Source organism: Schistocerca serialis, chromosome 3 (assembly GCF_023864345.2).
Source record: "Schistocerca serialis cubense isolate TAMUIC-IGC-003099 chromosome 3, iqSchSeri2.2, whole genome shotgun sequence".
NCBI classification, from domain to species: Eukaryota; Metazoa; Arthropoda; class Insecta; order Orthoptera; family Acrididae; genus Schistocerca; species Schistocerca serialis.
In genome coordinates this window covers 933,473,367-933,488,466 of record NC_064640.1, presented here as the reverse complement: position 1 = coordinate 933,488,466, position 15,100 = coordinate 933,473,367, and the positions used below count along the sequence as shown (strand labels likewise).

General features: G+C 45.6%; 1 protein-coding gene across 1 annotated transcript in view; it reads right to left on the bottom strand.

Moving 5' to 3' along the window:
- Window positions 1–7,782, bottom strand: part of LOC126471209 (b(0,+)-type amino acid transporter 1) — a 591,197-nt gene extending 583,415 nt beyond the window's left edge. Inside the window, exon 1 of the mRNA XM_050099324.1 lies at window positions 7,721–7,782. Coding sequence (XP_049955281.1) covers window positions 7,721–7,748 — 28 coding nt within the window. The 5' untranslated portion in view covers window positions 7,749–7,782. The remainder of the gene's footprint in view (window positions 1–7,720) is intronic.
- Window positions 7,783–15,100: the final 7,318 nt, after the last annotated feature.

Genomic DNA, 15,100 nt, shown 5'->3' with positions numbered 1-15,100 from the left:
TGCACGACCGCATGTTGCAGGTCCTGTACGGGCCTTTCCGGTTACAGAAAATGTTCGGCTGCTGCCCTGGCCAGCACATTCTCCAGATCTCTCACCAATTGAAATCGTCTCGTCAATGGTGGCCGAGCAACTAGCACGTCTCAATACGCCATTCACTACTCTTGATGAACTGCGGTATCGTGTTGAAGCTGCATGGGCAGCTGTACCTGTACACGCCATCCAAGCTCTGTTTGACTCAATGCCCAGGCGTATCAAGGCCGTTATTACGGCCAGAGATGGTTTGTCTGGGTACTGATTTCTCAGGTTCTATGCACCCAAATTGCGTTAAAATGTAATCACATGTCAGTTCTGGTATAATATATTTGTCCAATGAATACCCATCTATCATCTGCATTTCTTCTTGGTGTAGCAATTTTAATGGCCAGTAGTGTATTTCCTAAGTGTAATAATGTGGTCGCACCCTAACCACGAAAAACATTCCGATACCGTAACACCACATCCTCCCTATCTCACTGTTGACGCTTCACTTGATCGCAGGTAACATTCTCCAGGCGTCGCCAAACCAAAACACTTCCATCGGATTACCACAGAGTATTGCGTGTTTCATCACTCCACATCACTCGTCTTCAGTCGCCCAGTGTGCAGTGTTATCGGTCTTTACACCTGCTCAACTGTTCCTCAGTGTTGACTATAGAAATGTGTGACGTATGAGAAGCTGGTCGACCATTGTCCCTCATTATTTTAATTCTCTACACTCAGTCACTGCGCTAATCGGATCGCTGAGAGCACTTTGGAACCCACGAATATTTTCTTCGGATCATTTCATGCGATTTTTTTACACCCACCCTCTACAGTGTTTGACAGTCCCTGTCAATAGGCCTATATGAGACGTGTCTGGTCGTGGTTTAGCTGTGGATTTCCTTCGCATATCCACGTTACAACCATATCATCAACAGTTAGCTTTGACAGCTTTAGAACTGCTGAAATGTCCATGATTGATCTGTTAGTCAGGTGACATCCCGTGGTAGTTAACGTTCCAAGTCAGTGAGCCCTCGCAACCGACCCACTGTGCTGTTACTGCTTCTATACTGACAACGCAACACTCCCCACCTCGTTTTATTCCAGCGGCTCCGCCTCTACAGGCATCTAGCGCTCAATCCCTCAATATTTAGAATACTTTTGATCAAACAGCGTACAGAGAGATGAGAATCAATTTCTTCTCCATCCGTATTTATATTTGTTTTCGTAGGTTTCATGATTCGTTCGGGTTATCTTGACCTGCGTTTGCAGTTAGAAACATGTCATCTTCTTTCTTTTTCTTTTGCTTACGCCATAGTCCCGCAGCGATCGCAGGGTCGGCGTGGTTACAACGGATTTGGCAATGTTAGTGTTAGGGATGGCCGGATGCCCTTCCTGCCGCCACCCCATACCCCCCCAGGACGGAATCAGTGTACCCCAACTGCCTGCATCTAGTGTAAAGCGCGAAATAGTGCGGACGTGTTTCAAATGTCTGCGACGCGTGGAAATGAGGCGGAACGTGGGGACCAGCCCGGCATTCACCTAGTGGGATGTGGAAAACCGCCTAAAAACCACATCCAGGCTGGCCGGCACACCGGCCCTCGTCGTTAATGCGCCGGGCGGATTCGATCCGGGGCCGGCTCGCCTACCCGAGTCCAGGAAGCAGCGCGTTAGCGCGCTCGGCTACCCTGGTGGGTAGATACATGTCATCTCGTTTTCCTGAAAATTTCCAGTTTCGAGTGCTTTGTCTTTAGTGAAGTAGTTTATATCTGAATGATTGTCTCGAGTAATGTAAACATTTTGAAATTATGTAATGGTCGCCCTTCGCTGTAAAAATATTTGTTTAGAAAGCCCACTATTCTCATTTCGGCCGTGCGGTCACAATCAACTCGGATACTGCAGAACTTTGCTTCACCAAATGTCGAAGTCTTAAAAAATACCTCACGTATGTACATGTCAGATATTTTTTTACGGTTTCGATATGCACTGAAACACAATTTTACAGAATCCCATTTGACAATGGTCACATAGCTGAATTTGCAATAAAGGGTTTCATAAATAAATAGTTTTACAACTAAAGACGACCATGATGTCAATGAAAAAAAATCTCTAAAATTTTTCCGCAGATACAAGTGACACAAAGGACAATCTATACAGCCTAAATACACTCCTGGAAATTGAAATAAGAACACCGTGAATTCATCGTCCCAGGAAGGGGAAACTTTATTGACACATTCCTGGGGTCAGATACATCACATGATCACACTGACAGAACCACAGGTACATAGACACAGGCAACAGAGCATGCACAATGTCGGCACTAGTACAGTGTATATCCACCTTTCGCAGCAATGCAGGCTGCTATTCACCCATGGAGACGATCGTAGAGATGCTGGATGTAGTCCTGTGGAACGGCTTGCCATGCCATTTCCACCTGGCGCCTCAGTTGGACCAGCGTTCGTGCTGGACGTGCAGACCGCGTGAGACGATGCTTCATCCAGTCCCAAACATGCTCAATGGGGGACAGATCCGGAGATCTTGCTGGCCAGGGTAGTTGACTTACACCTTCTAGAGCACGTTGGGTGGCACGGGATACATGCGGACGTGCATTGTCCTGTTGGAACAGCAAGTTCCCTTGCCGGTCTAAGAATGGTAGAACGATGGGTTCGATGACGGTTTGGATGTACCGTGCACTATTCAGTGTCCCCTCGACGATCACCAGTGGTGTACGGCCAGTGTAGGAGATCGCTCCCCACACCATGATGCCGGCTGTTGGCCCTGTGTGCCTCGGTCGTATGCAGTCCTGATTGTGGCGCTCACCTGCACGGCGCCAAACACGCATACGACCATCATTGGCACCAAGGCAGAAGCGACTCTCATCGCTGAAGACGACACGTCTCCATTCGTCCCTCCATTCACGCCTGTCGCGACACCACTGGAGGCGGGCTGCACGATGTTGGGGCGTGAGCGGAAGACGGCCTAACGGTGTGCGGGACCGTAGCCCAGCTTCATGGAGACGGTTGCGAATGGTCCTCGCCGATACCCCAGGAGCAACAGTGTCCCTAATTTGCTGGGTAGTGGCGGTGCGGTCCCCTACGGCACTGCGTAGGATCCTACGGTCTTGGCGTGCATCGGTGCGTCGCTGCGGTCCGGTCCCAGGTCGACGGGCACGTGCACCTTCCGCCGACCACTGGCAACAACATCGATGTACTGTGGAGACCTCACGCCCCACGTGTTGAGCAATTCGGCGGTACGTCCACCCGGCCTCCCGCATGCCCACTATACGCCCTCGCTCAAAGTCCGTCAACTGCACATACGGTTCACGTCCACGCTGTCGCGGCATGCTACCAGTGTTAAAGACTGCGATGGAGCTCCGTATGCCACGGCAAAGTGGCTGACACTGACGGCGGCGGTGCACAAATGCTGCGCAGCTAGCGCCATTCGACGGCCAACACCGCGGTTCCTGGTGTGTCCGCTGTGCCGTGCGTGTGATCATTGCTTGTACAGCCCTCTCGCAGTGTCCGGAGCAAGTTTGGTGGGTCTGACACACCGGTGTCAATGTGTTCTTTTTTCCATTTCCAGGAGTGTATTTCAGGAAAACGAGACGTTTCCTTCATAGGGAAGCGTTTCCTGTTGTTAGGAATCCGTGGCCTTCCACGCTAATGGAACTGACCTAGCAGTAGCAATGCCACGCCTCTAAACAGAACAGACATAGTCTATGCAAGAGTTTCTCGAGATCAAAGAGGTGTCCAGCTATTGCACTTGTATTCTGGAGGAGCGAGGCTCAATTCTCCGTCCAGTCATTCGAATTTAGGTTTTCCTTGTCTTCAGTAAAACATTTCACATGATATGGTAGTCATCTGAAATGACATCAGTCGAAGGTAAACTTCTTTCCTAAATAATGTGCCCCGATTCCACATCGAAAAAGGCCTATTCGCTACTGTCTCCATTATTACTACACACATCAAAAAAAGTTTTGCAACACCCCAATTCCCAGAACTCCTGAAGATAGACGTTGACTGTGGATATTGTATCACAGACACAGTCAGTTTGACTGTTCAGAGATGTCGATAACTCCGCCCAAAGATATAAACAACCATGCATGAGCAGCGCCTATTAGACGGAGGGGGTCCGACAGCCAATCAGTTCCAGTCATTCCACCAGGAAGGAGGTACCCGGCTAGTGTTGTCTGTAGCTCAACCATGCCTCGATGGTCAATACCGCTGTTCGATCGCGTCCGTACTGTTACTTTGTGCCAGGAAGGACTCTCAACAATTGAAGTGCACAGGTGTCTCGTCGTGAACCAAAGCGATGTTGTTCGGACATGGAGGAGATACAGAGAGACATAACTGTCGATGACATGCTTCGCTCAGGTCCCCCAAGGGCTACTACTGCAGTGGATGACCGCTACCTACGGATTATGACTCACAGAAACCCTGACAGCAACGCTCCCACGTTGAATAATACTTTTCGTGCAGCCACAGGACGTCGTGTTACAACTCCAATTATGTACATCTTGTGAATGACTTCCTTCAGGATAACGGCATGGCTCGACTAGAGTGGCCAACATGCTCTCCAGACATGAACCCTATCGAACATGCCTGGGATAGATTGAAAAGGGCTGTTTATGGACGACGAGACCCCCAACCACTCAGGGATCTACGCCGAATCGCCGTTGAGGAGTGGGACAATCTGGGCCAACAGCTGAATTTCTCAATCATTATTGGCCACATGTCCTAGAGTTCATCTCTAATGATCTCGTCATCGTAGGAAACATCTATCCTTCTCGGGCGAATCGGATAGCATAGCTAATGATTTCTACCCCGCCGCCACTTGTGAGAGGACGCTAGTAAATATACTACAAACATATACTGATTGCAACTCTAAATTGCTTGTAGGTATCTGGTGCGTTCCATTGCTTTTCACGTACCACCTAGTGGCCCATTTTGCCTGCTTCGACTGAGATGCGAGCCTTTGAACATGGCGCTCCGCTCCAAACGTGTTCACATGTCGACCCAACGATATCGTCCGTTTCGACTGCGTTGGGCTCAGGATCATTGAGACTGGAGAGTGTATCAATTGAAACGTTTCGCCTGGCCTAATGACTCACATTACTTTCCACACCAGGTCGATGGTCTTGTCCGCAAAAGCCGTTATCCAGGCGAAACATGCTCCTCGCGTCTCTCCGCAGACGCCTGTTGGTGGGAGCAGTATTATGCTATAGAAGTCGTTTGCTTGGCTTTCCGTGGGACGTGTGATAGGAATCGAAGACACCACAACATCTGTGGACTACGTGAACATTATTGCGGACCACCTGCATCCCTTCATGCTTGAAGTCTTCCCTGACAGCGATGGCATATTCCAGCAGGATAACTACCCTTGTCAGAACCAGAATCGTGTTTCAGTGATAGTGAACTCACGTTGATGTCTTGGTCACCAAATTCCCCTGATCTGAACAGGGCGGAACATATCTGGGAGGCTATCGGGCGCCAGATCCCACCTACAAACACCTGCCGGTAACTTACGGGTATTGCGTGACCTGCGCTTAGGCATTTGGCCCCACACACCTCACCTCAGGGACCTACCAAGGACTTTTCGAATCCATGCGACGTAGAACTGCTGCTGTATTGCCCTCCCAAAGCTGGACCAACACACTGTTAAACAGGTGGTCATAATGTTTTGGCTCGTTAATGAATGTATGAGGATACGCCTGTATACTTTACAGGGCTGCAGAGCATAGGCAGACTAACTCGGGATTGAATGACGTACTTGACCATCTGGGCCTGAAGATCGTTCGAGAGACAGCCGTGAAGCAAGTGGCCATTCCTTCCCACTTCTTTACCCATCGAGCTTGACGTCATCTGAATGTTAGACTGAATTCCTTGAATGAATGGCATAAATCTCTTGTTCTCTCACCCTTGCTTCATATACGAATGGACCATAAACAGTAAGCTTTTCTACTTATTGAAAATACCTTCCATTACGTATCCATTATAAATTTTCTGAGTGGATACTATTCTGTATAATAATGTCCATCTCAGTGCACCATGATTGCCCAAAGGATATTTTTTTTAATTTACTGGCTTTCAGACCGTGCCCATACAGCCAATTCAGCAGTGGAATATCAGTTACGATGATAGGAGCGTAAGGACTACACAACAGTCAGGGCCCGAGCGGAGAAAATCTCCGATCCAGCCGGGCATCGAACCCGGGCCTCTTTGGTTATTAATGCCCCAACTGTTAGTCTGCACATTTACATGTTGTATTCGGGCTACACTATGAAGTCTGAAATGACGTCGGCTTGAATGCAGCTTCTCAGGTGTTTCCCACACTCATGCTGATCTAGTCCGCGAATCAAGACTCAAGCAAAACTTAAGAATCTTACAAACAGGTTTCTTTAGTTGACTTTTTCACTAAAAAGAGGTCAGTGTAAGAGTGCATTTAGTGGTTGCGCCCATAAGATTAGGAAGTTCTTGGTTTAGTCCTCTGCGGGTTGTGGAGAGGTTCGTCAAAGTTGAAATGAATTTTCGACTGATACCTCTGGTAACAATTTGTGGAGGAAAAACAGGTCAACTGTGGTATTTAAGCCAATCTTCTGGTTATATTGATTAGAGCTTAAATACCTTAAGCTGTCTGAAATGACAGGGATATCAAATGGGTGATTAAGTAGAGATAAGTAAAAGTACTGTGACTCTCAGAAGCAGATGCACTACGTTGCTAGTTGTCGGTTACATAATGTACTTCGTAATTTTTACAATCATATTACTTCATACCATATTTTGCTTCTCGGCCAGTAAGTGTCTAAGTTACAGACAAAGTCTGTGTGTGATAAATTGTCTGGTAACTCTCGCCAATTGGCGCTAAATGCCTCAGTGCAGAGGTGCGCAAGTAAAACTTACTTACATACGAAACTATCGCATCGTGAGAAAAAAACACGTGCGAAGGGCATGCCACTTTGACACATAATGAAACCGATATTTTTAGTAGAAGTATTGCTTCATATCGGTGTGCTTTTCGAGGTTCCACCGACAAAATATGTCAGAAGGAATATGAATCATTATTTTTAAGCCCCATAGATTGAGGAAGGCATCAGGACAGCAGCGAAATGTGTTTTATCTGCCGCACTATTTTGCAACGTAAGACAGTGGATATAATGTCTGGTGTAAACAAATTCCCGTTTCTTAGACACAGGAATACTACTGCTAGAGCTCAACGTTCACTTTCTAAATTCGCAGGATTTTAAGCATGATACATATGTCGATCGTTTCCTGACTAGTATATTTGTCATCAACACGTGTTAATGACCTAACTAAAGATACCATCTTTACTGACTCTTCGTACGGTATCATGTTTACGTTAGCAAAGCTATGCTTTCTACTTTTCTTCACCAACGGTCAGATCAAATGCTCTGAGGTTACGATCTGTGAGAAAGGTGACCGCTGCCGTAATATTTTTCGTATACTTCAAATAAAGAGGTACGCCGAGCAGTGATTCAACAAATAACTTCCAGTGTTTTATCTGCTGCATCAAATTAGAGGGTTTGTTGATGTGACATTTCGGGTACGGACGCAAAGCCTGCTGCTTCACCCCACCTTAGAGGAGCGCGTCGCTATTGCGTCAGGCAGGGAAGTAAAGAGGAGGCATGCGCTCAGCTACTGTTTGCTCGGCAATATTAGCGGGGAGCAGCGCGCAGGTGACTCACCACGCATGCGGCGGTCATTCTGATGCATGTCTTCCCGTCGGCGAGCCGTCTGTCTGCGATCATGACACTCCTCGGACTGACGCTGCGCCGCGGCCGGCCGGGGACCGCGCCCCCTACCCCTACCCTTACCCCTCACCCCCACCCTGCCGCCCTACCCCTTCCGCTTGCGCGCCGCTGCGTCTGCGCACGCACCGCCCCCGCCGCTGCCGCCCCGGGGATTCACCGCACGCGACCGCACTTGCATTTCCTCGTTCGTACTTCGGAATTACGGACGCGACATCTGACAAAATAATTAAGTTACGTAAGAGCTGGTATCAATTTCACAGACGCTACCGAACTTCGTCTCTCAAAGAATCAACAGCGATACAGGAAAAACCATTCGTGCGCATCATAGCTTGCTTCATTCGCACACTATATCTTGTAAACAACAGAGGCAGGTGTACAGGTATATTCCTTCTTGCCACATTTGCGAAAGACGTTCCACACAGTGCCACACTGTCGACTACTAACTAAATTGCGACTGTATGGCGTATCTTCGCGAATATGTGAATGACTCGAGGGATATTTAACTAATGGAACACAGTACGCTACACTAGACAGTGAACTATCCACAGAAAACAAAGTACCATCGGGTGTGCGCCAATCAAGCGTAATAGACTTCAAACGGCTCTGAGCACTATGGAACTTAACTAAATGGTTCAAATGGCTCTGAGCACTATGGGACTTAACATCTCAGGTCATCAGTCCCCTAGAACTTAGAACTACTTAAACCTAACTAACCTAAGGACGTCACACACATCCATGCCCGAGGCAGGATTCGAACCTGCGACCGTAGCAGTCGCGCGGTTGCGGACTACAGCGCCTAGAACCGCATGGCCACCGCGGCCGGCTGGAACTTAACTGCTAAGGTCATCAGTGCCCTAAAACTTAGAACTACTTAAACCTAACTAACCTAAGGACATCACACACATCCATGCCCGAGGCAGGATTCGAGCCTGCGATCGTAGCGGTCGCGCAGTTCCAGACTGTAGCGCCTATAACCGCTCGGCCACGCTGGCCGGCAAGCGTAATAGGACCTGTAATGTTTCAGTATTCATAAACTACTTATCAGAGAGATTCAGTAGCAGCTGACAATGCCGTTGTCTGCTGGAGATTATCGCCGTTTGCCGATCGTAAAAACCTTTGAGAGACTTGGAGAAAACTTTCACTTTTTTAAGGGAATCGCAGCTCTGTGTGAATAAATGTATGATAATGGCTACAACAAAGGGAGAGAACCCGATGATGGTATCTGATTCCAACGTTAGTGATGAACATTTTGAGTATAACAATCGTATAAGTGTATAGGGCTAACACTATCTAACAACCCTACCACAACAAAGGTCAAAATTTAATAATGATTGTGGTGTTGCTCACGCTGCTAAATACTGCATTTTCGGGCAACAACATAGTTATTATTTGGCAGGTGTCATTAGAGCACAGTTAATAAAGTCATTTCATGTAATAATGAATAAACTAGGTACTCATCTTTTCGTGTTCTCCACGCTGGTCTCGTTGTAAAATCATGGCTCAATTGTCGAAAATCTAGGTGGTGATGATTTGGTGATTATTCCAAGCTCGGATGCAAAGAGGTCTAGGTTTTATTCTGCTATATTTAAAAGTTTTATAGATGTGTTTCACAAACCATTCTTGAAGATTACACTTTTGCAGGACAATGGTGATGTAAAAAAAGTGATCAGCATTCAGAATTTAAGTTAACACTTCTTTTTTACTACTTTTGCTGCAATATCAAGTAACACACAAAACATCACTTCACAATACAAAAAATACTTGAAAACATCTTCCTCACTGTTAAAGTTCACATTTTATAAACTGGCTACAATATGCGTCTTCCAACATGACGGCCAAGACTTGACTTTCTCAAGGTCCGACTCTCTAACAAACTAATAATCGCTTACGCGCCCAAAAATCAGAGTTACAAGTACGTCAAAGGTCATAGTGACAAAAGAAAGAATACACATAAGAATAATATCATTCCAACATAAACATATCGATGTGTCAAAGTACCTCTACATTAATGAAATCAAATCTGAGTGTTGTCTCAGAAATATGTCAACTACTTTACAGAAACACAACAGAATACTGCTGGTATCGAGAGGTTCAGGTGAGGTACCATAATGGTTACGTAAGTCAAGTACCATTACAACTAAGAAGCCATATGAAACGGGACGATCATGAAAAATCGGTAGACTTATAACGAAGATTGAAATTTGCTGGAAGCGGTTCTGCGAAAATTCAAAGCATCTATAGAGGGAACTGCACACAAAGCGCTAGTGCGACCTGCTTTAGAGTACTGTTCCATCGTGTGAAGTCGTTGTCAAGTAGGCATGGCGGCAGGCGTCGAACGAATTCAGAAATACTTTGATAGCATCGTCGCTTGTCGGTATTTATTTATTTATCGTATGGCATTATTATCAATCACATTAATGAACTAAGAATAAAATTAATAAAGAAACATATAAGTTACAAATATAGTTGATTGGCCTATCAGCCGTATTCAAGTAGTCTTTAAATTGTCCAGTGGAGGCTCTTAGCGAACATGTCAAATACATCAGAATTTCTTGATATCCCCAGTTACAATCTCTTATCAAGCTTTCTTCCAATATTTATTGTTTTTTAAGCGTATAGCTTCTACAAATGGTGATTTCCTAGAGCGGAGTCGTTTCATATTTATATAATCAGAGAACGAATGAAAAGTAAATTGTTTCGAATTTTTCTAAATTCCATAAGAAGTGCTTGTTGTCGTCGCAGATGTGGTGGAGGTAACTTCATAATGATTGACCCCTGACTTTGAGCTCATATTCTGGTCGCATCACATGACGAACATCGATATGTTATATCTTGCCGGAATCGTGTCAATGTCTACTTTTATTTGGCGTATGAATATTACATTTTAGTTGAAAAGTGGGCGGCATACGCGATAATATTTAAGACCATTTCGACAATTTTTTGGTGAGTACCAAATTTGAAGAGTCATAGGAATCAGACTGCAATTAGGAGAAAAATTTCCTTTGCACGGTTTAAAGAGACAATCATACTCCACTTCCAGAAGAATTGATGTTGCTTTCCGATTAGACCTTTTGTCCTAATAATGGTGGGCATAGATAACTGCAATTCGCCTAATGGAGATACATATTAACTAGACGAAAAGTGTAAATGCAAGCTCTGTTGTTGCCTTACACAGTTGTTATGTTTCTATGCATTAAATCTACATAAAGAGCTAATATCACATCTTTGATTTATTTGATTTTGCGTTTCTATGCGCCGTGTGCTCACATGTGCCGGACCTTTGAACAGTATTTCCACTTCATTCTTCATTGCAGCAGTGTTTACTTATAGGCTTCCCGTCAGATAGGAAATAATCGTGCTCCCATTCGCTGTTGTGTACTCGTGTGAGACAGTGCTCGTAACAAAATTAGTTGCCTTGTACTTGTGTGAAACCATGCATAATTTACGGAGTTGTGAAAGGTGCATGGTGACCAGCGCGCGTGCTTACTTTGAGATCGAAAAAGAACAGGGCGCGAGCAGTTCCATATCATAGCCAGTAATGAGAACGTCTGAAAGTCTCAGTATTAGTGAAAGTACAGTGAAGCGAATTTCGAGAGAATATAGAGAAACTTCATGTCTTGTATCACCAAAAAGAGTTCTGTCAGGCGACAGAAGTTTGTTTCAGACTAGTTTACGCAGGGAGTCATAAGAAGAAAAATCCACGACTTCTATGTGGAAAAGCAGTTTCCAACAGTTACAGATGTATTGGAAAAGTTGAAGACTAAAGTGAAAGATTTTCCTGGTATGAGTGAAACAATTCGATAATTGCGCTTCAGATACAAAAAGTTCAACAAAAGACCTGTACTGATGGAAAATAATCAAGTAGTAGGAAAAAGAGAGAGATCTTGCGGGAAATAAGATACTTGCGCAATACTGGATGGACTAGTTACTACACATGAGAGTTGGAGTGGTGCAAATAATTTCAGAAAATTTAGTTGGCAGGAACAAAAAAGTGCCTTATGCATCAGAAGATGTGTACGATTATCATAGGAATTGTTCAAGAGTGGAATGGCCGGAAATGAGGAACTCCAGCACCGGCTAGGTCTGTAAAAAGGATTATAGTGTGCCACATTGGGAACGAAGATTGGTTCGAGCAAAATGCTGGCTTATGTTTTATAGGGCAAAAAGGAAGTGAAGATTATCATTCTGAAATGAATGCCAGACACTACGAAGAGTGGTTTAGGAGCGTTCTCGAAAAATTACCAAACATATCTGCCATTGTTGTTCAAAAAATGGTTCAAATGGCTCTGAGCACTATGGGACTGAACATCGATGGTCATCAATCCCCTAGAACTTAGAACTACTTAAACCTAACTAACCTAAGGGCAGCACACAACACCCAGCCATCACGAGGCAGAGAAAATCCCTGACCCCGCCGGGAATCGAACCCGGGAACCCGAGCGTGGGAAGCGAGAACGCTACCGCACGACCACGAGATGCGGGCACCATTGCTGTAGATCAGGCTCAATATCACAAGATGATAAATTCAGTATCACGAAATCTATCTACGAAATGAAGAAACGATTCTGTTATTGAATGGATGGAAAGCAATGATGCAGAGCTTCCATCTAATGCCACATCATATGAGGAATTTACTAAAGCTGGCTACTGGAACACGCGCGAACGCACTTCAGGGCACATGAATATCTTTTGGAAAGTACACTGAAGCGCCAAAGAAACTGCTCTAGGCATGCGTATTCAAATACAGAGACGTGTAAACGGTCCGAATACGGCGCTCTGGTCGGAAACGCCTATATAAGACATCAAGTGCCTGGCACAGTTCTTAGATCCGTTACTGCTGCTACAAATGCAGATTATCATGATTTAAGTGAGTATGAACGTGGTGTTATAGTCGGTGCACGAATGATGGGACGCAGCATCTCCGAGATAGGGATGAAGTGGGGATTTTCCCGTAAGACCATTTCACGAGTACATCGTGAATATCAGGAATCCGGTAAACATCAAATCTTCGACATCGCTGTGGCCGAAAAAGATCCTGCAAGAACGGGGCCAACGACGACTGAAGAGAATCGTTCAACGTGACAGAAGTGCAACCCTTCCGAAAATTGCTGCAAATTTTGAGAGAGGACAAGTTACTCTCTCACCTATTTTTCGTATACGGAAAATTATTAAAGATTTTGTTACAACCTGACGCACCTTGAGCGAGACCCTTGAAAGTTAACGGCCTGAGCAGACGTTGATGGAGCCTGGTAGGGCGATAAAAGCATGAGGTATTCATTGCGCCACAATGAAAGGTAATACTGGTGGAGACTGTTTAAACTGACTGAGAAAGTTGGCATAATTTTACTGCGCCAGGCACTTATGCTAAACAAGTTGATTGAATACTGTAAACAACTAACAGGTGGTTTAAGACTACACTGGACAAGGATCCTGGGTTGACAAAGACGGTTTAGCTCTGGCCCTAAAAATGTGGATAACGCAATCTGAATCTGACTCTGATTGATGAAGTCTACTAAAGTTTTCCTGTATAGGTGCAGCTGGGGGCAAGTGACGATTGAAATCTGTACGACCTGAAAATGCCGGAGCGGTAGTACGTTACCCTGTTTGCTTCGAACGGCGACGTAACTTGCAGCTGGCGAGATGTGTGCGGCGGAGGCGAGACGTGGAGGCGGCACCTGTGAATCGATCGCGGCCACTAAAGAAATGCAATAATCTCACGGTCTAGCGATCAGGCAAACGGATCGAAATTTACTCTCTACCAGAGCCCTGAAATCACAGTAGATTTCAGTGTGTGACACACCTGTTCGCTGGTCGTGCCAAGGACCAATTTGGCACACTCATATGACAGAGCGCACAAGGATACCAAACGTCAAGACTGATAAAACAAAAACGAATACGTGTGCCCTCGGCAAACGAGCAGTCCGAGACATTTGAGGTCACATTGTCGGTACAGTAAAAACTTCACCCAGTCTAAACTAGTCGCATGTGAAGTCAGTCTCAGGACAGGTCTCAAGTATCAACCACACATGCCAGATCCTCGACTAGAAGTTCCTTCCAGACCAAAGTCCTGCACCTGAGTGCTTTGCACCTCTCCAGAAAAAAAAAATCCGTTTTCTTGCAAAGTGCACGAACGACACCGCCTTCACCCCGTCTTGTGCCAATCACAGGGCTCTAGAAGCGCTAAATCTCCCCTCCCACATGACAGCACAAACTCACGTCGAACCAGGGCAAGGGTTAAGAAACCTGCGTCTCAGAAAAAAAAAATGAAACCGCCAATTACTGGATTTTTTTAAGTTTTCGCAGAGGGGGAAGATGATTTTCTGAAGTCGTGTCGCTTCCCACAGCAACTAGCGGACAGATACCGTCTTAAATATATTTATCTAAATCGCCTGTGCCTTGGAGCTTGTTAGTTCTAGCTATGAGCTGCAATAAAGATTCTATCTCTAGACATTTCTCAGATGCTGGAGTTTCTTATACAACCAAAGCGGCTGATGGAAGTGGTTCACAGTCCTATTTGCACTATCGGCGAACACAAAAACTTGTGAATTTTTATTGCGCATGACTCTTCACACAATGCCTGGTTTATGACTCCCCTGCGTAGACACATTCCTTCAGACCATTGCCCTCAGCCCAGGCTTCAGGTATCGCGACATTGTTCTGCTGGAGATCTGTATCAACAAGGAGCTGCCCAGTCTGCCCTGTACAGCTGTGGACCTGTCCGGCAAGCTTCACTAAGGGATGGGCTCGCCGGCAATTGCTTTCAACTCCCAACATGCCGTTTCTACCAACTAAGAACCTCATGCTTTTAGCGCCCTACTAGGCTCCATCAACGTCTGCTCAGGCTGTTAACTTTCTAGAGTCTTGCTCAAGGTGCGTCAGCTTGTAACAAAATCTTTAATAATTTTCGATATACGAAAAATAGGTGAGAGAGTAACTTGTCCTCTCTCAATTTCAATGCTGGGCCATCAACAAGTGTGAGCGTGCAAATCATTACACGAAACTTCATCAACAAGGGGTTTCGGAACTGAAGGCCCACACCAGTACCCTTGATGACTGCACAACACAAGGCTTTACGCCTCGCCTGTGCCTGTCAACACAGACATTGGACTGTTGATGACTGGAAACATGTTGCCTGATCATACGAGTCTTGTTTCAAATTGTATCGAGTAGATTGATGTGTATGGGTATGGAGACAACCTCATGAATCCATCGAATCTGCATGTCAACAGGGGACTGTTCAAGCTGGTGGAGGCTCTGTAATGGTGTGGGGCGTGTGCAGTTGGAGTGATATGGGACCCCTGATACGTTTAGATA